The 21,391-nt window shown below is 41.8% G+C and overlaps 1 protein-coding gene across 2 annotated transcripts in view; it reads left to right on the forward strand.

Moving 5' to 3' along the window:
- Positions 1–21,030, forward strand: part of LOC124711370 (lanC-like protein 3) — a 100,035-nt gene extending 79,005 nt beyond the window's left edge. Inside the window, exon 6 of one of the 2 annotated variants that reach the window (XM_047241414.1) lies at positions 20,604–21,030. In XM_047241414.1, coding sequence (XP_047097370.1) covers positions 20,604–20,860 — 257 coding nt within the window. In that variant the 3' untranslated portion in view covers positions 20,861–21,030. The remainder of the gene's footprint in view (positions 1–20,603) is intronic. The other variant, XM_047241415.1, reaches the window with a different exon arrangement.
- Positions 21,031–21,391: the final 361 nt, after the last annotated feature.

A 21,391-nucleotide genomic window follows, 5' to 3' on the forward strand; every position in this document is an offset into this window, starting at 1 on the left:
TTAACCACCTTATTCTGTAGCTCAATTAATATTCCTAGTACCGTGAAAAGTATAGATTACCAGTCACCATATAGCAGAGATGAATCGCAGACCGGGTCAATACTGCCAAACATGTAAGCTTGTTATGAAATAGACAGAACGCACACACACACACACACACACACACACACACACACACACATGTGCTCACTCACTGTGTTTGCGCAATATTGGTGTGCGTGTTTGTGTTTTGACTATTTCAGAAGAAGGTCTTCTGGCTGAAAGCTTACGTGTTTAGTAGTCTTTTTGTTCTACCTGTCTGTGACTGTCTGGTAATTGGATGTGTCTATAGGCCCCCTGGCTCAGCAGCTGTTTTGGCAGAGCACCTGAAGGAAAAGTTGGAAAATATTTCGAGTAGATTTCCCAACCATGTTATAGTTCTGGGTGGAGATTTTAATTTACCAGATATAGACTGGGAGACTCAAACGTTAATAACGGGTGGCAGGGACAAAGAATCCAGTGAAATTTTTTTAAGTGCCTTATCTCAAAATTACCTTGAGCAGTTAAACAGAGAACCGACTCGTGGCGATAACATATTAAACCTTCTGGTGACAAACAGACCGGAACTATTAGAAAGAGTTAATGCAGAACAGGGAATCAGCGATCATAAAGCAGTTACTGCATCGATGATTTCAGCCGTAAATAGAAATATTAAAAAATATATCTAAAAACAAAGATGATGTGACTTACCAAATGAAAGTGCTGGCAGGTCGACAGACACACAAACAAACACAAACATACACACAAAATTCAAGCTTTCGCAACAAACTGTTGCCTCATCAGGAAAGAGGGAAGGAGAGGGAAAGACGAAAGGATGTGGGTTTTAAGGGAGAGGGTAAGGAGTCATTCCAATCCCGGGAGCGGAAAGACTTACCTTAGGGTGAAACAAGGACGGGTATACACTCGCACACACACACATATCCATCCACACATATACAGACACAAGCAGACATATTGGTCTTTAAATATGTCTGCTTGTGTCTGTATATGTGTGGATGGATATGTGTGTGTGTGCGAGTGTATACCCGTCCTTGTTTCACCCTAAGGTAAGTCTTTCCGCTCCCGGGATTGGAATGACTCCTTACCCTCTCCCTTAAAACCCACATCCTTTCGTCTTTCCCTCTCCTTCCCTCTTTCCTGATGAGGCAACAGTTTGTTGCGAAAGCTTGAATTTTGTGTGTATGTTTGTGTTTGTTTGTGTGTCTGTCGACCTGCCAGCACTTTCATTTGGTAAGTCACATCATCTTTGTTTTTAGATATATATTTCCCACGTGGAATGTTTCCCTCTATTATAGAAATATTAAAAAAGGTAGAAAGATTTTTCTGTTTATCAAAAGTGAAAGAAAGCAGATCTCAGAGTACTTGACGGCTCAACACAAAAGTTTTGTCTCAAGTACAGATAGCGTTGAGGATCAGTGGACAAAGTTCATAACCATTGTACAATATGCATTAGATGAGTATGTGCCAAGCAAGATGGTAAGCGATGGAAAAGAGCCACCGTGGTACAACAACTGAGTTAGAAAACTGCTACGGAAGCAAAGGGAACTTAGCAAACATAAACATAACCAAAGCCTTGCAGACAAACAAAAATTACATGAAGCAAAATGTAGTGTGAGGAGAGCTATGCGAGAGGTGTTCAATGAATTCGAAAGTGAAGTTCTGTGTACTGACTTGGCAGAAAATCCAAAGAAATTTTGGTCTTACGTCAAAGCAGTAGGTGGATCAAGACAAAATGTCTGGACACTCTGTGACCAAAATGGTACTGAAACAGAGGATGACAGACTAAAGGCTGAAATACTAAATGGCTTTTTCCAAAGCTGTTTCACAGAAGAAGACTGCACTGTAGTTCCTTCTCTAGATTGTCGCACAGATGACAAAATGGTAGATATCGAAATAGACGACAGAAGGATAGAGAAATAATTAAAATCACTCAAAAGAGGAAAGGCCGCTGGACCTGATGGGATACCAGTTCGATTTTACACAGAGTATATGAAGGAACTTGCCCCCCTTTTTACAGCGGTGTACCGTAGGTCTCTAGAAGAGCGTAGCATTCCAAAGGATTGGAAAAGGGTACAGGTCATCCCCATTTTCAAGAAGGGACGTCGAACAGATGTGCAGAACTATAGACCTATATCTCTAACGTCGATCAGTTGTAGAATTTTGGAGCACATATTATGTTCGTGTATAATGACTTTTCTGGAGACTAGAAATCTAAATGGTTCAAATGGCTCTGAGCACTATGGGACTCAACTGCTGAGGTCATTAGTCCCCTAGAACTTAGAACTAGTTAAACCTAACTAACCTAAGGACATCACGAATATCCATGCCCATAGAAAGAAAGATCCTTTATCATTTAACTACAATATAGCAGGTCAGCAACTGGAAGCAGTTAATTCCATAAATTATCTGGGAGTAGGCATTAGGAGTGATTTAAAATGGAATGACCATATAAAATTAATTGTCGGTAAAGCAGATGCCAGACTGAGATTCACTGGAAGACTCCTAAGGAAATGTAGTCCAAAAACAAAGGAAGTAGGTTACAGTACACTTGTTCGCCCACTGCTTGAATATTGCTCACCGGTGTGGGATCCGTACCAGATAGGATTGATAGAAGAGATATAGGAGATCCAGCGGAGAGCAGAGCACTTCGTTACAGGATCATTTAGTAATCGCGAAGGCGTTGTGTAGATGATAGATAAGATCCAGTGGAAGACTCTGCAAGAGAGACGCTCAGTAGCTCGGTACGGGCTTTTGTTGAAGTTTCGAGAACATACCTTCACCAAGAAGTGCTCCCTCGTACATATATCTCGCGAAGAGACAATGAGGATAAAATCAGAGAGATTAGAGCCCACACAGAGGCATACCGACAATCTTTCATTCCATGAACAATACGATACTGGAATAGAAGGGAGAACCGATAGAGATACTCAAGGTACCCTCCGCCACTCACCGTCAGGTGGCTTGCAGAGTATGGATGTAGATGTAGATGTAGACTCATCTGTGCTATATAGTGAGTAGCAATCCGTCCTTTTCATAATATTGTCATTATTCCATCCTGGATTTTCCATTTTTTAATATTGCTAGTACCATTATACAAATATCAGTGTAAGTTGAAAATCAAGAATTTATCACAAATGTAAGATCATACAATGAAATTGCAGTGTATCAGCAAGTTTATTAAAAAGGTGTGTCATATACTTCGACTGATGAATCTTTGGGCTTTTACATTACATCTTCCACCTCTGATAGATGTCAGTGCGAAGAATTAATATGTATGTACCAGTCAGTTGTATGGGATCAATACAATAAAACGGTTTGTCATAGAACTGTGGCAGAATGACAGAAAGGACCTATTGTGCCTGGGCATGTTCATAACCACATCATGGATGAAGTTGTCCAGTTTCGTGGTGTATGAACATGGACTGTCCAACTTGTCTGGAAGGAGTGGCATATAACTTACAGCCATGTAACACAGCATAAGGACAGTGACTGTAAAAAGATCGTAATTTAGAATGACCAGAGACGGGTGTAATGCATTGTCAATGACAGTCATTTTCATTGAATGTGAATCCATCTCAATCAGATTCCAAGTGAACATCACAAAGCGAAGTGCATATGAAAGGCATTCGGAGTTGGGTACCTCACAGAAGTCCATCCCTCACAGTGACACGTCTTCACTGTGACAGTTGTGGACAGGAGGCGTGTAGTGTCACCCAATGAGTCACAGTTTTGCCTCAAGTGAATCAACGCCTCAAGTGCAGTGATGTCACAATGAAGCATTTAACTTGCAGAGTAAGGAGGGTGTGGTTCAGGCCAGAGGCAGTTCTTGAATTTTTGGAGGTGTTTTTCATACCATGATTTGGACCCATTCACTCTAGTTACTACGAATATGAACCACAGTGTTTATTTCAACATTTTTGGCAAACAAGTGTTGCCCTTTCTTATCCATTTTCATAATCATTTTGACATGGATACACCCATCTTCCAAGATGTTAACATTTGTGTTCACACGGCTGCATGCATGTGCTTTTGGTCTGAGAAATACTCAGGTAGTTCATCAGACCTGGACTGGCTTACTAAATCATCCAATATTAATCCCATAGAAAATGTCTGGGGCTTTTTGGAACATCAGGTGAAATGTAGCAATCAGTATCCTTAAAAACTGGTGCCTCTATGGAATCTAATCACACTTCAGCAGGTTATATCATACCTGAAGAAAATTGTGGACTCTCTTCCTCATTGAATTAAGTCTGTTTCCAAGGATAGGGTTGGTGTTATACAGTTTTAATATTATATCTTGTAAAGGTGACTAATTTTTTATCTGGTGTGCTTATGTGTAACTGCTAAAATAATTCCACTTTATATGTATGTGTACAATTACTTTCTTCTCCCCTTTTTCTTTGCTCTTCTTTACTGTCTTCTACGTTTTCTGCTACTTCCTTGTTTTCTTTGCTTGTTTTTCATATAACCTTTGTTCATTTTCTTTTTCAACTTTGCACTGTCTTGTGAGCTCATTGTTTTTGTTTGAAAAGTGATCCATTATCTACCTTTTGGGGTTTTAATGATGTATACAGCCACGTCTATGCTGTTTTTCTTACGCTTGCAGACCTGTTTCTTGTGCTTCACTCGTGCTACTCTGTTTCGCATGATATTAAAGTTTTCTTACTGTGCCTGCTTGTTTGTAGCACATTCTACAAGACATCACTGTTGTGCTCAGTGTAGCTTTTGTGTGTGGACTGACAACTAAGTTCTGTTAGTGATACATCTTCATACCTTTGGGTTTCATTCTTTTGTTATTACAGTCATTCATTTTTGTTAGATACATTCCACAACTATGTTTTAAGTTTGTTTGTGATTCAACCCATTCTTTTCCAGAAATGGTTGTTTATTGTGTTTCTAACTATCTGTATTGTCATATTCCATCATATTCTGACCTGTACTTTCATGTTGCAGGTAATATGACATGAGATGAATTTACACAAGGTCTATTCACTGATCTTTTACTATGTCTTAAAAGTATTTCTGTAGGTAAAATTGAGTGTGATTGTCTTCCATTTCAAGTGATTCAATGTGACTTGTTGCTGACAAACTATTCATTTGGTTGATTAACAACTTCTCAATATCATTGACTTGTTAACTAATTTAAAGATCAAAAGTCTGGTATTCTTGGTCTTGCCAGCTCTCTCTCTCTCTCTCTCTCTCTCTCTCTCTCTCTCTCTCTCTCCCCCCCCCCCCATCCTTTCCCCCCTCTCCCCTCCCCCTATCCTCCTCCCCCCCCCTCCACAAGAGTGTGAAGAGAAAATATTATCTTTCCATCGCTTTATTATTCAACATTGAAAGAAAACCAGTGAGGAATTAAGCCAAATAAGAGTATGGACAGAACTCCTCTGACATTTAATGTGCCATGTAACAGAACTGTTGCCTTGAAGGGTGCTAAAACTGTAACTATAATAGCAAGTGCCTGTGAAAAATTGCAGTACACTGTTGTTCTTTCATGTTGTGCTGACAGTACTAAACTTAATCCAGTGATCGTTTTTCAAATTCAAAGCAATGCCAAAACCTTCTGAACTACCACCAGGTGGTGATGTTCATGTACATGACAAGGGTTGTGTGACAAGGTTGGTATGAAATTGTTGATTAACAGAGAGTGTGAGAGAAGGAAAGGTGCTTTATTGAAAAAAAGTTCTTCTCTTATGCAGAATCAGTTTAGTAGTCATTTGAAAAATTCTGTGAAAGAGAAATTGAGACAGGGAAATACAGAGCTTGCTGCTATTCCGGGGGGGACTGACTTCACAACTGGAAGCTCTTGCAGTCTTGATAAATAAACCATTTAAAGTGTATATGAGAGGGGAATAGAACAAATGGATTATGGATGAACCCCACCATGAATTCATGCCAAAGGAGCTTAAAATAACCCACAATCAAACAAGTATGTCAGTGGCTAAAACAGTCATAGTCTTGAAATGTTCATAATTCAAATAAAATGTATCTCTAAGACTGCTACCATACATTTAGGGACCACAAGTTGGGGACCAGCATCTTACACTCAGAATAAAGATGTTAACAGGGGCCTCATGATTGTACGTTGTAGGTATTAAAACGATGACAACTTTTCTTGTTATTCCAGTAATGTAAGTTATTCTGCAGTCTAAAAACCACCACTTCAATGATCTGGAAAGCAACTCACAGTTCCAATTTCAGTGCCTGTGGCTCTAGATCACATCACACAAAGAAGGCCATTTTCTTGATAATAGGAAATAAATATCTGGCCCCAGCAGCTGGATCTACAGTTTGTGTATCCTGCAATTGACACCTACTATGTCTGTTTGCAGATGCTGATGTTACATAGCATTTTGGACCTGAACTTCAATTTAGGAACTCTCACAGCATTTGTTTAAGACAATTCTGATTTGAGATTGTGTTACTGCCAGTTGAAATGTTGCTTTCTACCATTTTTTTGGCCATGGACTCAGTGTCTGGTTCACTGCAGTGGCCTGCCTTGTTTGTGTAAGGCTGCAACACAAAAGAGACAAAAAGGAGCTGAAACCATTTAGTGCTATTAGTGCATCATGAATGGAATTTTTATCGAACTGTGGCAGCAGCAGCTGATGCTGTAACAGTGACAACTGAAACAGTAACAGGAACTGTAACAGTGACAACTGAAACAGTAACAGGAACAAAATCAGGTAGAGTTCCATATACTGTAGAAACAACTGGATGACTTGCATATGGGATACTATTCCACCAGCAGCATCAACACCACTGTTATCTATGTCAGAATTGTCAAAACGAATGTTTTCATCATTCGACATTTTGAAGGAACCTTAGAATACATATCTCTAATGGTTTCTACTGTTTTGAAAGTCTAGCATTTCTGATACTCATGTTCAGTCTGGTTTATTATTCTTTTCTAATAGTCACATTTATGAACTGTTTCACAAATTGTAGACTTTAATAGCTCGCCATATGATGATTTGTGTAGTTTGTTGCTCACTTATACACAGACATAAATGCATATAATGGCTGCTACACTAACAGGGGAATAGTCTAATCTGAAATTTCGAAACATGCCCCGAAATTTTTCACACAGGAATAATACACCAAAAGAAATAAACTGTCCAAATTTTAGGTACTAAGGCACATTGCAAGTATTTTCTTAAAAATATTAAAGTTACTCATTGTTGCTGTATGAAGAAGCAGTTATAACAGCGATTTGTACAGTCCTTAAAGCCTAGCATGCAAACTGGTGAGTAAGTAGATGCAGCCATCACAAGAGAACGTAGCGCCGCATAGCACAAAGTCCAGTGTGCACACACAGGAACTGAAAGTATTTAAACCACACCAAAAAATCTCAAATCATTAATTTTGTGAATAACTGAGTTTATATCGATAGCTAAATAATTGCGGATGTAATTGTTACACAAATGACTAGCAGAGGAAAGAAAATCAAGACAATGTGCAATGTTACATTACAGATGACTTCCATCAATCAGGATTTTAGTTTGTTGACAATAAATATTTTACAACAATTTCTGTAGCACTATTCTTTTGACTCTTTTTTAAAATGTATATTTTAATAACAGTGAAACACTTCTTTGTTTATTTCCTGTAGTCATCAAAAATATGCAGTATGTATTGCATGACAAAACCTTTTCCTTACAGAAGGAACACCTGATAAAACAAAGATCAATGCATTCAGGCACTTCACAGTAATTACCAGTTCTATTTAGAGAGAAATGGAATGGAGTAAGAAATGGTTGGGCTGTCATTCTGCATATCATACTGTGTACAAGGCATACTTGATCAAATTTTGTATAACATGGTGATGCAAACTGACAATGCACAAACGACTGAAGTTTACCCATGTTATTTCACTGATAAACTAGAAATGACACAGGGCTATTGGAAGTTATATTCCCTGACAATTTTCTGAAAAACGGTTTAGACAGTTGAAAATTTTTTTTTATTGAGAAGCTAAGTCACCGTATTAATTCTGTGTAGGATCCGGATTTAGCAGTCTTTCTGTTATTGTCCAAAAGGCAAATGAGTCATTATGTCTAGACCAAGAGTCCAACAAAAGCAATGAATTTTTTATGTAAATAGTAAGAAGATTATATGGATGTAACATTGAAAAGTATTCTCTCATTTTTCCAGATTTTGCCACACGAATTAAAAGATTTTTGCTAGGAAGCAGTCCTTTCTAAAATTTTTGATTCTAATCTGCCTTGATGTTCCTGAAGACAGATATAAAGCTGTGGAAGCAGTAACCCATCAATACTTATCACTGGGATTGTTGTATACAGTCCGCCTGCTTAGCTGGGTGTTAACATGCTCGCCTCCAATGCAAGCGGGCCTGTGTTTGATTCCCGGCTGGGTTGGAGATTTTCTCCACTCGTGGACTGGGTGTTGTGTTGTCCTCATCATCATTTCATCCTTATCACTGGCACGCAAGTCGCCCAATGTGGCATCGAATGAAATAAGAGTTGCACTCGGCAGCCAAACTTCCACGGATGGGGCCTTCCGGCCAACGATGCCATATGCTTCTTTCCATTTTTTGTTATATACATGTGTTTGTAGCAGCCATTAGCTGCACAAGCAACTCATCTTTTCACTCAAAATAATGAAGTACTGTTTGCATGTAGTTCTTCCATGAACCCTGACTGATTGCCTTTATACACTGCATTTTAGGTGATAAGAAGCAGCTTCATCTTCTCGTCAGCTACGGACTTCTCTGTAGAATTACCTATTAATGGCATCACCTCTTCGCGTTTACTTGAGGTAAACTTTGTAATTTTGCCACTTCCTTTTCTGTATAATTTCCCAAATCTGTTTAACCAGATTGAAGAAGCCTGGAAATCAGTATGTAATGTTCATCTCACTTGAAATTCAGGGTGCCCAGTCTCATAGATATCCCTTATCAACAGTGCATTGACTCTTGTGAACAGTTGTAAATGTCTTGAACTGTTGTGAGTTTCTTTTTGGCACATATTTTGTACTTTGTGGAAACATTTCTTCCATTTATACAATTAATATTCAGATTTTACAAAACAAAATCAGCATTATACATTGCTTAAGTTCAAGTGTGTTCTCCCTTCTTCGTTTAACCAAAAAATTTACAGCCTTTTCTTAGTCACTGAAAGCTGTTGCTGTACTGGTACAGTTTTTCCTAGGACTAATGTGCTGTATTTTTGTTCTGAACTTTAATTGGCACAACAATCATCGTCTGAGCCACAATTGTGGAATGATCCACATTGCTTCCAGTTTCTTCTAATATTTTCACAGTTTCAGATGAACTGTTGACATTCGAAAGAACGACCAAGTAATTAACTAATAAATGAAACATATGTAGGTCTTCAGGAGAAATAAGTGATTTCATTTGCTTACCACTTTCTTCATGTTTCATCTTTGAAAGGTTGGAAGCATTAACTGGATTCCAGGTTACTGTGAAGCTGTGCAGCCACCAAAATCACAAAACAAATTAATCAATTTTTATCTCAGGTGTTGATACTTAGCAGTACTGCAAAGGCAATTGCTAATTACTATAGATATTAAATGAGATGCAAATTCTAGTGAATAGTAAATGCAAAAAATTGTGTCAGAGAAACTATCAACAGAAACTGAAATTTGCTTTACAAATTACCTATGTGCTGTCAACCAAGGATGTGTGTCTGCCCCATTGGACATGCACTGTCTGCTACAGCTAAGGCCCCAGCTGCCTTGCAAATTACAAATGTTGCAGTTTTAAGTATTAAAAAACTTGCAATGAGTGTTATCATCTAAAATTTTGTCGTAGTATTTGTTTCAGTGTATTGTTCCCATTTAAAAAAACTTCAGGACATGTCTCAACAGTGTAGGAAAAGACAGATTGCTACTTACCATAAAGATGACACGTTAAGTTGTGGACAGGCATAATTAAAAAAGACACTTACACATAAGCTTTCAGCCACAGTCTTCATCAGAAAAAGAAAGAGAAACACACATCATTCATTCACAGAAGCAACCATACCACACACATGTGACTGCCAACTCCAGCAGCTCAGATCAGAATGCAACTGTCACGTGGAATGGAAGCAGCAATCTGGAGGTAGTGAGGAAGGGTAGCTGTGGGGAGGGCCCGGGGGAGGGGGGGATGGAGCACTGTCTTTCGGAGAGTACGGGGATCAGACTGACATCAGTCACAGTGTCAGGAGGTTGTAGGGCAGGGAAGTAGGGAAAATTGTGTGAAAAGGAGAGAAATGGGGAAGTATGGGCAGTTGCACTGGCAGACGGTGGCAAGCAAAGAAAGCAGGAGATGAGAATGGGGAGGAGGTGGCTGGACAGAAAGGGCAGGAAACTGTTGGGTGGAGGTGTGGGGACACTGTTATCGTAGGTTGAGATCAGGATGATTACAGGAGCAGGGAATGTGCTGTAAGGATAACTCCCATCCGCACAGTTCAGAAAAGTTCATGGTGGAAGGGAGAATCAAGATGGCTTGTGTTGTGGAGCAACCTCTGAAATCAAGCATGTTGTTCAAGGGGATGGTCCACATAGCTCTTGGCCATAGTTTGGCAGTGGCCATTCATCCTGGTGGACAGCTGGTTGGTGGTCACACCAATATAAAAAGCTGTGCAGTGATTGCGGCAGAGCTGGTATATGACATGGCTGCTTTCACAGGTAGTGTGATAGGGATGACAGCTGTAGAAATGCAGATACTGTTGGTGGTTGGTGGGTTTAATGTGGACAGAGCCATCAGAGAAGAGGAGATCAGTGTCTATAAAGTTGGCACACTGGATTGAGGAGGAACAGGGATGGAAGATCATGAAGATATCAATGAACGTGAACCAGACTAGGAGTTTTGCATTTTGGAATGCTTGGAAGGTCTCTTCTAGATGGCCCATAAACAGTTTGGCATAGGAGAGTGCCATGTGGATGCCCGTGACTGTGCTAAGGATTTGTTTGTATAGCTTCCCTTCAAAGGAAGAGCATGTTTTGATATGTCAGATTGGATTGTACCCGTGTAAGTTTCAATCACTGTCTGTGGAAAATGAACTAGCCATTAAATCCTAGTTAACCAGCCTACATGGCCTTAATTGACAGTGCAGTTTTTTATTCTCAGAATGTAATACATTTTATGGATCACCCTTAATTTTGTGGCGGTGTTCGTAGCGACAAACAATTCGCGGTAGAAACGGCTTACGAAGTCACCGCCACACTTTTAATAGCGGGCCGACCGGTCCGCTGGAACAGTGAACAGAAAGATGAAAACCCAAACACTCTGATTAAATAAAAGTCGGTACTCATCTTTATTGTCGAAGATACAGAAACACAATAGTGAACTCCGTGTCTACAGAGATCTGTCTAGTTCGAGTCGGAGCGGCTAGGTCAGCGTCGGCTGACGACAAACAACTACTCTGCTGCGATGAACACACAACTGACTAGCAAGTACACAATTCGGTGGTGAGTATACAACTGAGCGGCGAATACAGAACTGTCCTAGCGCTCGCGACTCCAGCGCTTAAGAAGCCAGAAGCCAGCGGTGGCGCGCGCAGACTTGCGGCGATTTCCTGTCTCGCTGGCGCTGCTTATGCGGACGGCGTCCGGACTTTGATGCTGCCAACCTTTTGGCAGCGGGCTCGGGTGGCATTACTGGCTAGGATATAACACTCCTCCCCCCCAAATCGCCGCACCGTTGTTGAATAATGACGTGGCGAGCGTCGACGGCGGGGGAGGGGTCTGGCCACAGGCGTAGCAGAAGAGACCGGGGCGGAGACTGTTGTCGGTGGCAGTCCCCGGTCCGCACCCCAGCATTGGCTGCGCGGGGCCTCGGGAAACACCGACTGAAAACCGAGGTCAGGGTGCACTCCTGTGACCAAGGGTGCAGCTTCTGGTACTGGACGCGACGGGGCGTCGGGACCCACGAAGAGAGGCAGCGTCCCCTGACGCTGCGGCGACGGCTGCTGAGTGGGCGCCGGACAAGGCGCTGCGGTGTCAGACTCTTTGGGGGTGCCCAAGGAAAGCGGCTGCAGGACAGGCTGCACAGCCACCGCTTGGGAAGGCGGCCCGGCTGAGGGGTCGACGTCCATCAGCTCCGAAGGCGGTGGCGACGGAAGAGGGACTGCAGGCGCCGGAGCGACCACCTGGGGCGCTCCCGGATGAAGCTGCGCGTGAGGCATCAACGGGACGGGCGGTCGGCGTGGTAGCGGCGACGGCTGCTGCTGCTGCCCTAGGGGCGGCAGCGAAGTCGGAAGGCGCGACTGGAACCCGCCGCGGACCAAATTTGTGGACAAAGAACGAGCGGCAGAATCCGGGCGGCCAGCGCGGCGCAACTGGTTCTGATGCCTCCTGTGGACCCCAGTAGCACCTTGAACAGTATAAAAACCACGACCCTGGACACTTATCACGGTACCACGTTCCCAACGACGGCGACCGTGATAAACTCTGAAAAAAACGGCGTCGTTGTGCTGAAAACGCGTGCGATGTTCAGAAGCGGCGGGTCGATCCGGGGGGTGCAACAACCGTAGTAGGGTGCGATGACGACGGCCGTGGAGAAGCTCCGCAGGCGAAGGGCCGTCGCGTGGCGTGGTCCGGTACGACGACAGGAACGTGATGAGGGCCTGCTGACGAGAGTGCGTAGCACGAAGGCGGTCCATATGATCCTTGAATGTGCGTACAAAACGTTCCGCTGCACCATTCGATTGAGGGTGGAACGGCGGAGTAAGAACATGGCGGATGCCATTGGCAGAACAAAAACTTTCAAATTCAGCAGAGGTAAATTGTGGACCATTGTCAGACACTAAGACTTCTGGAAGACCCTCAATACAAAAAATTGAAGTCAACGCCTGTATAGTTTGTGCAGACGTTTTAGACTGCATGGGCACAACAAACGGAAAATTACTAAATGCATCTATCATGTTGAGCCAACGAGAATTCCAATATGGACCAGCGAAATCAATATGTACTCGCCGCCAGGGACCGGCAGGGCGTGCCCACTCAAAATAGCGTTGAGGCGGAGCAGCTTGGTGTTCGGCACACGTCGAACAATCTGTAGACATCTGCGTAATCTGCTTATCAATGCTGATCCATGTACAATGACGGCGGGCAAGCTGCTTGGTGCGGACCACTCCCCAATGACCTTGATGCAACAAGTCAAGGACCTTGGATTGGAGCACTTGGGGAACCACTACACAAAGCTGGTCATTCTCGGTGCGTAACAGCAAAACTCCGTGCGAAACAGACAACAGATGACATTGCGGATAATAGCGACGAACCACAGGATCCGATATGTCCTTTGCCTTGGACGGCCAACCACGTTGAACAAAATGTAACAGTAAACTCAGATGAGGATCCGTAGCTGTCTCACGTGCCACCTGACGATAATCAATTGGAAAATCCCGGAGGGATTGATGCTCATCGGCGTCAATCTGATGGCAAGAGTCGTCAGAGGAATCGAAGACATCATCCGCAGCAATCGGCAATCTAGAAAGCGCGTCAGCATTTGCATGCTGAGCTGTAGGGCGATACAGTATCTCATACCGGTATTGTGATAACAAAAGAGCCCAACGTTGTAGTCTCTGAGCTGTCCGCTGAGGAACTGGTTTAGACGGATGAAACAGTGACGTCAGGGGCTTGTGATCTGTTACTAAATAGAATGGTCTACCATAGAGGTAGTGATGGAATTTTGTGACACCGAACGCAATAGCCAACGCTTCCTTGTCCAATTGGCGATAATGACACTGAGCTTTGTTGAGCAATTTAGATGCGAACGCAATAGGACGTTCGGTGTTACCGACTCGGTGAGACAACACAGCACCGAGGCCGAAAGAAGAGGCATCACAAGCTAACACCAGAGGCTTGTTAGGGTCGTAATGGACCAGACAACGATCATTCAATAAAGCCTCTTTAAGCTGCTGAAAGGCTGATTGGCAATCAGCTGACCACACAAACGGAACATCCTTACGGCGGAGACGATGCAACGGTGCAGCAATCTGTGATGCATTAGGTATAAACCTAATATAATATGTCAATTTGCCAAGAACTGCTTGCAATTCTTGCAGATTGCGAGGGGCGGGCAAATCACGAATAGCTGCTAAATGTGACTGGGAGGGATGAATGCCTTGAGCATTAATAACATGTCCCAGATACTCCAGCTCCGTAAGGAAAAATGAACATTTATCGATGTTGCAACGTAGGCCTGCCTGAGACAACACTGTAAACAAACACTCCAAATTACGGAAATGTTCAGCAGGCGTCCGACCGGACACAACAATATCGTCTAAATAGTTGCAACACGATGGCACATTAGCCAGAAGTTGTGACAAAAAACGCTGAAAAACAGCTGGAGCTGACGCACAACCAAAAGGCAAACGCAGAAAACGGAACAACCGCAACAACGTGTTGATGACAAAATACTGTTGTGATTGCTGGTCGAGGGGCAGTTGCAGATGTGCTTCACGGAGATCAATTTTGGAAAAGAAACGAGCTTCCCCTAACTTATCCATCAGCTCGTCCGGTCTAGGCAAAGGAAAAGAATCAATGACAGTCTGAGGATTAACTGTCGACTTAAAATCAGCACACAAACGTAACTTGCCAGACGGTTTCTTTATAATAACTAAGGGAGAAGCCCACTGGCTCGCTGAAACGGGTTGAATAACACCGTTTTTTGCCAACGACGAAGTTCATTTTCTACAGGTGCCCGGAGGGCGTGAGGCACTGGATGAGCACGACAAAATCGAGGCTGAGCATTATCTTTTAACGTAATATGAGCGACAAAGTTCGCAGCATAACCTAGTTCGTCTTTAAATATGTCACTGTATCGTTTACACAAATCGGTTATGCTGTCTTGAGGAACAACAACAGAATTAATTTGCAACACATTGTCTTGGATAGACAGGCCAAACAAGTCAAAACAGTCTAATCCGAAAATGTTTACACTGTCTGTAGCGCGGAGCACTGTGAATGAAACTGTTTTTGTATTGCCACGGAATGTGGCTGGCACACTACATACATCTAACACAGGAATTTGTTCTCCACTATAAGTAGCCAAAGAACGTTTTGCCCCTGAAAGTTTAGGGCGGCTGATAGCCGCATACGTAGCACTATTTATGAGAGTCACAGACGCACCAGTGTCTAATTGAAAATTGAAGGTCTTATCCTGGATGCGTAGCTTCACAAATAGTTTATTACACTGTCTCTGGATCGGTGCAGTGGAGGCGGAAGACACAAAATCAGCGCGGTTAGCGCGTGTTCGCTGCTTACGACAACTCGTGGGTTGGGCGGGTGGAACAACAACTCCCGCTTCACTTGCAGTCTGTACATTACTTTTTACAGCGTTGGAATTACGCTTGGGTCGCATAGCAGAGGGCTGGGTGGGTGGCTTATTGCGAACAAGTTTATTACCCACACGAACTGTGGAAGAGTCTTTAAACGCGACCTTCTGGGCGGGCTGGCTTTGAAGAACATGAATATCCATGGGCTGGGCAGCACTAGAATTGTTCTTGCGTTTACGCAAACAAACAGTCTGGATGTGTCCTTTCCTTTGACAAAAGTGACAAACTGCGTTTCTTAACGGGCAACGTTCACGAGGATGAGCAAGAACACACTTAGGGCAAGACTTAACTCTATCATTTTGCACACGCGGCTGACTAATGTGTTTAACATGACGCGGCCGGCTAGTGTTTACAGTCTGACTCTGCCAGTGGGGCCGCGGGCGTGACAGAACTTGCTTAGCACAGGCAATTTGAGAAATACATGGCTGATCTAACTCACACTCAGCATAGTCAAAAGTATCTTGGGCTTCAATGATGTTCATCACAGTCTCTAATGACGGGTCAGGCAACTTTAAGATAGCAGCACGAATACGAGAATCTGCAATGTTTTGAGTAATAGCGTCTCGTAACATGACATCACTGTAGGAAGCTCCACACACACAATTAAATCGGCACTGACGGGTGAGGCCCCGTAAATCTGTTAACCACTGTTTATTAGATTGATGTGGCAGTTTCTTTAATCTGAAGAACCTGAATCTGGCTGCTGCCACATGAACTCGCGACTCGAAATACTCAGCAAGCTTGTTAACAACAACGTCATAGTCTAAAGCTTCTGGCTTGGATTCCGGGAACAACTTACAAAGTAGTTGATAGACTTCCACGCCTGCAGTGGAAATTAAATAAAGCTGCCGCTCAGTACCCGTGATTTTGTAGACTGTCATGTGCGCCTGCAACTGCGCGAAATATTCTCGCCATTCTTCTCTTGATGCATCAAAAGCACGGAAAGGTGGTGCTGCCTGTGCTTGTTCCTTTTGTGTTGGAGGATTAGCCGCTTGTTTGGCGATTGCTTCCACCAGACTTTGTATTTGCTGACTCTGTAACAAGATCAACTGTTGTAATTCGGCAGACATAGTGAACACAAATTAAACCAGCCCCCAAAATTTTATCGCTATAATTAGTATAACCAGAAACAAGTTGAACCAGCCCTGCACACGAGTTCGGAAGTCCTCGTCGCCAGTTTTGTGGCAGTGTTCGTAGCGACAAACAATTCGCTGTAGAAACGGCTTACGAAGTCACCGCCACACTTTTAATAGCGGGCCGACCGGTCCGCTGAAACAGTGAACAGAAAGATGAAAACCCAAACACTCTGATTAAATAAAAGTCGGTACTCATCTTTATTGTCGAAGATACAGAAACACAATAGTGAACTCCGTGTCTACAGAGATCTGTCTAGTTCGAGTCGGAGCGGCTAGGTCAGCGTCGGCTGACGACAAACAACAACTCTGCTGCGATGAACACACAACTGACTAGCAAGTACACAATTCGGTGGCGAGTATACAACTGAGCGGCGAATACAGAACTGTCCTAGCACTCGCGACTCCAGCGCTTAAGAAGCCAGAATCCAGCGGTGGCGCGTGCAGACTTGCGGCGATTTGCTGTCTCGCTGGCGCTGCTTATGCGGACAGCGTCCGGACTTTGATGCTGCCAACCTTTTGGCAGCGGGCTCGGGTGGCATTACTGGCTAGGATATAACACTTAATTCAAATGTTATTGTGCATGTAGGTCCCAACCAAGAAGTCCAGGCTAGCACTCTCAAAAAATCTGATTCTAGGTCAAGCTCCTTCCTTTGAAATTGCATCAGTGACACAATGTGCGTTCAGCAATTATTTGCCTGCTGCACTATGTCCATCTGATGGTGACTTGAATATGGCAGAAGTGCCTCCTAGACAACGTCATTCTCTAAAGTCAACTGATGACATTTGGACCAGCCCTTGGTGTTGAAGTGAATGGAATGTTTGGAGGATTAGATCCTCTGCTGTGCCTTGAGTGATCTCTTGTGCAGTAATGGGAAATTGTTGAGAACATCCTTTTGCTCCCCATCAGTAGCAAAACATATCACCTCCTATTGGTTGAATTGTGGATCAGAACCCACAGGAAGCCAGGAGAGCATATCTGCCCAGAGATGGAGGTGGATCTATTTGATACTGGTACCTGCTTAGGAGTAAGGCTCACCTTTTTAATCACTGAGCTCTTTTCTCCAGCACTGAAGAGGGCAACTCGCAGTTCGTGGTCAATAATCAGGCGGAATTTCGCTCCACAGAGGAAATTGTGAAATTTTTCGATGCCAAATAGGATTGATAATGCTTTATTTTCTGCTTAACTGTAGTTGATTTTAGTGGAATTTATTTTTTTCGAGGTGTACTCAAATATTATCTCTCCTGTCTGTAACCAAATATGTTTGCAACAGTACCATAGTTTTACCAAATTAACCACTTAACGTTACAACAAGAGGAATAGAGTGAACTTTTATTACAAAATTTTACATATCTGCTGAAATACGAGGGTAAGTCAATTATTATCCACAATTTAGCTATATTTTTGTTTATTTTGGTAGTACTGTCGTTTTATGTTGATGACACATGCTTTGTTTATTTGGTGTTATATCTTTGCAATTTTCAAGCCACTAGGTTAGTTTTGTTATTGCTGCCATGCTGTTAATCATGACTGCTTCGCTGTCTATTTGCACCAAAGAAGAGCAACATTCAGTGACCTGTGAGGTTTTCCTTTTTTTTCCGTTAGGTGTATCAGGGGCCAAAATTCATCAAAGACTTTCGATACAGTATGGGAACAGTGTTTTGCCACAATGGAGTGTCTACGAATGGATTGAAAAGTTCCAAAATGGTCGCACAAGCATTACGCACGAAGGAGGAGGAGCCAGACAACCGTTTACTGCCACAAATGATGAAACCATTGAGCGTTCACGTCAAATGATTCTCTTAGACAGACGATTAACTATTGATGAGGTGGCACATCATCTGCAAATTACTCATTTTTCTGGCTACGAAATCATCCACAACAGACTTGGGTTTCATAAAGTTTTTGCAAGATATCTTGGATATCTGCAAAAAACATTTGGATCGCTATGGTAACGAAATGGACAAGATCATTACTGGTGATGAAATATGGATCCATCATTACGAGGCGGAGAGTAAACGGCAGAGTGTGGAATGGAAACATCCAAATTTGCCATGCAAGAAAAAGTTCAAGACCCAACTGTCCGCAGGAAAACTGATGCTTACAGTTTTTTGGGACGCACAAGGTCCAGTACTGGAACATTACTGGGAAGGGGCACAACGTTAAACAGTGTATGTTACAGTGAGATTCTTACTGCCAGGCTAAAGCTTGCAATTCAAAGCAAACACTGAGGATTTCTGTTCAAAAGGTGTTGTGTTGTTGCACAACAATGCCCGTCCACGTACTGCTGCCCACACTGCTGAAACGCTCCAGAAACTCAAATTTGAAGTACTGGATCATCCTCCATATAGTCCTGATCTTGCCCCTTCTGACTATCACTTGTTTGGTACACTCAGACAGGCATTAAGGGGCCATCGATTTACCTCAGACGAAGCAGTGAAAGAAGCAGTGCATTCCTGGCTCGCAGTTCAACTGAGAACCTTCTTTTATGAGGGCATCAGGAAGCTTGTACAACGATGGACAAATGCGTTGAAACGCAAGGAGACTATGTCGAAAAAATTATGATCTTGTAAATTTCCAATTTGATTACAATAAAATTTTATAACTACTTTGCGGATAATAATTGACTTACCCTCCTATTTCCATTCTTTAGGGGTTTCTGCAATACTTTCAAAACTATAGAATGAAACACTGATTTTCAGCTCATGAGATCTTAATAGTGGCCAAGTCATCAGTGAAATATTCACACTAATTAGTACATTTTACAACAGTTTGAGTAATAAACTGCTTACTGACTGTAACTATAACTTGATAACTACTACTACTTCTACTTCTTCTTTCTTGGCTTTGCACCAGCCTTTGTATAAAGACCTAACAATACTTTATCAGAATTCATACTCTTACTACATTAAAATTAAAAATTGCGTGTTCACAAAAACTTAAGTGTGACAGTAAGTTTTATTATTAAAATGTAAATATTTGACACTGCTTTCTTACAGAATTTCTTTTTTATAGAAGATTTCGTAAAGTAGTAACTTGAAACAGCTATTTTTGAATTACATAATTATTTTCATTACTGACATTTGTCTGTGTTTCACCTCTTAAAGTTAATTTTTTTGATACAGTCAATTACTGTGTGCATTATGCTAAAGAGCAATAACTATAGATGTGTTTACAATTTCAGTAATCAGTCTGACTTTTACACAGTGTCTTTCTAGAATGTAAAAATTAATACAGGTTACATAAGTGAATTGATATTCTTCTCAATTCAAAATTATTATTTTAACAGAATGTAGGTGGGTATATGCAATATTTCAAATTATCCAACTTGATAATTTTTATAAATGAAATAGTGTACTCTGTCCAGTTCTGGTATTCAGACAACATTCAGTTATTCAAAATAATATTAGATAGTAAATAACAAATGTGAAAGGAATAAACACAATTGTAAATGCATGATTATATAATACTTGATGCAATGTATCAAGTGGTACACTGAAAGGTACGTGTCATTACTCCAGTACTAAATTTAAGGCTGTTACATTACTAACAGACTCATAATTTCAAGCATAAAAGTTATTCATTAGGTTCTTCCAATATAGAAATGGAACAGTAAATGTCTAAAAGGCTATATTTCACAACAAACAGAAACCACAGCTGGTGCAGCGGACTGACACTAGATGCCAGGAGTGTACGAAATTGGTAACACATATGCCCTTAAATGCTGGAAGGACATAAGTTTCATGGGAAGTATATACCCCATGGCCCGCGAAAGGATTGAGGTAGTGCCATAAACATTACTACAACAGCCAACTGTTTATAATGAAATACAAGCAGTTCATAAAAATGTGCACAAAATGCAATGTCCATTCCAGAGCTCACGCTACCTGAAATATTGGTTCCTTCGGTTACAATACTTGATTTAGAATCCTCTACTGTATGTATAATTTACTCTCAAAAGGTTTTGGACACCTTGTTATCACATGTCAGGTATTTCCATTATTCTGATAAACATTTGTACTCTTCAAGCATCATTACTTTTTTGTGCTCAGCAGGTAATATGTTGTTAACTAGTTAACTTTGGTATCCTTGTTTACTAAGGCTAAATTACCTCTTTGCTTGCAGGAATATGTCATGGAGTGGCGGGGAATGCATATGTTTTCTTGTTACTGTATCGCTTGAATGGTAACGACCGACACTGGCTGTGGCGTGCCTTCTCATTCATGCAGTTCTTGTACAATGAACAGTTCAGAAGAGAAGCCAGAACACCAGATTGCCCTTACAGTTTGTTTGAAGGTTGGGCTGGGACTGTGTGCTTCATGGCAGACATGCTATGTCCAGATAATGCTTACTTTCCATTCTTTGATGTATTTGACTCATGAAACTTGTCTCCTGCACCTTTGTCTATACTATATTGTTAAGACTGAAATATGTTTAATTGAATTAATTTTCTTTACTATACTGTTGTCAGAATACATTTGTGTTTTAAAGGGTTAAAATTTTAAGAATCTACGCATCCTTAGAAGGAATGTCTTTGTATGCCCTTTGGAAATAAAAATTGTGTTTCAGAAAACCGACTCTTCATCATCATTTTTTTGTATTAATTGATAATCATATCTCATTTAATGCAGCTGTGAACATACTAATTGCACTTGAGTAGATTCTTCAAAGTTATGTACTCATGAATAAAAACGTCAAACATAATAGTGTCCAATAAGGAAATTTTCACATGAAGCTGCTGTACAAGAGCTGGATGGTGTTGTAAATTACCAAGAAGTGGCCTAGGTGATGGCCTGTGTTATTCAGTCACGCTATTTACACGGAGTTATATCACATGGACTGGCAAGCAGTTAGTAATCAGATCCAGGAAATCTCTACTGACAACGGTTGACCACTAAACAAATAAGTTTTTC

Source organism: Schistocerca piceifrons, chromosome 8 (genome assembly GCF_021461385.2).
Source record: "Schistocerca piceifrons isolate TAMUIC-IGC-003096 chromosome 8, iqSchPice1.1, whole genome shotgun sequence".
Taxonomy (NCBI): domain Eukaryota; kingdom Metazoa; phylum Arthropoda; class Insecta; order Orthoptera; family Acrididae; genus Schistocerca; species Schistocerca piceifrons.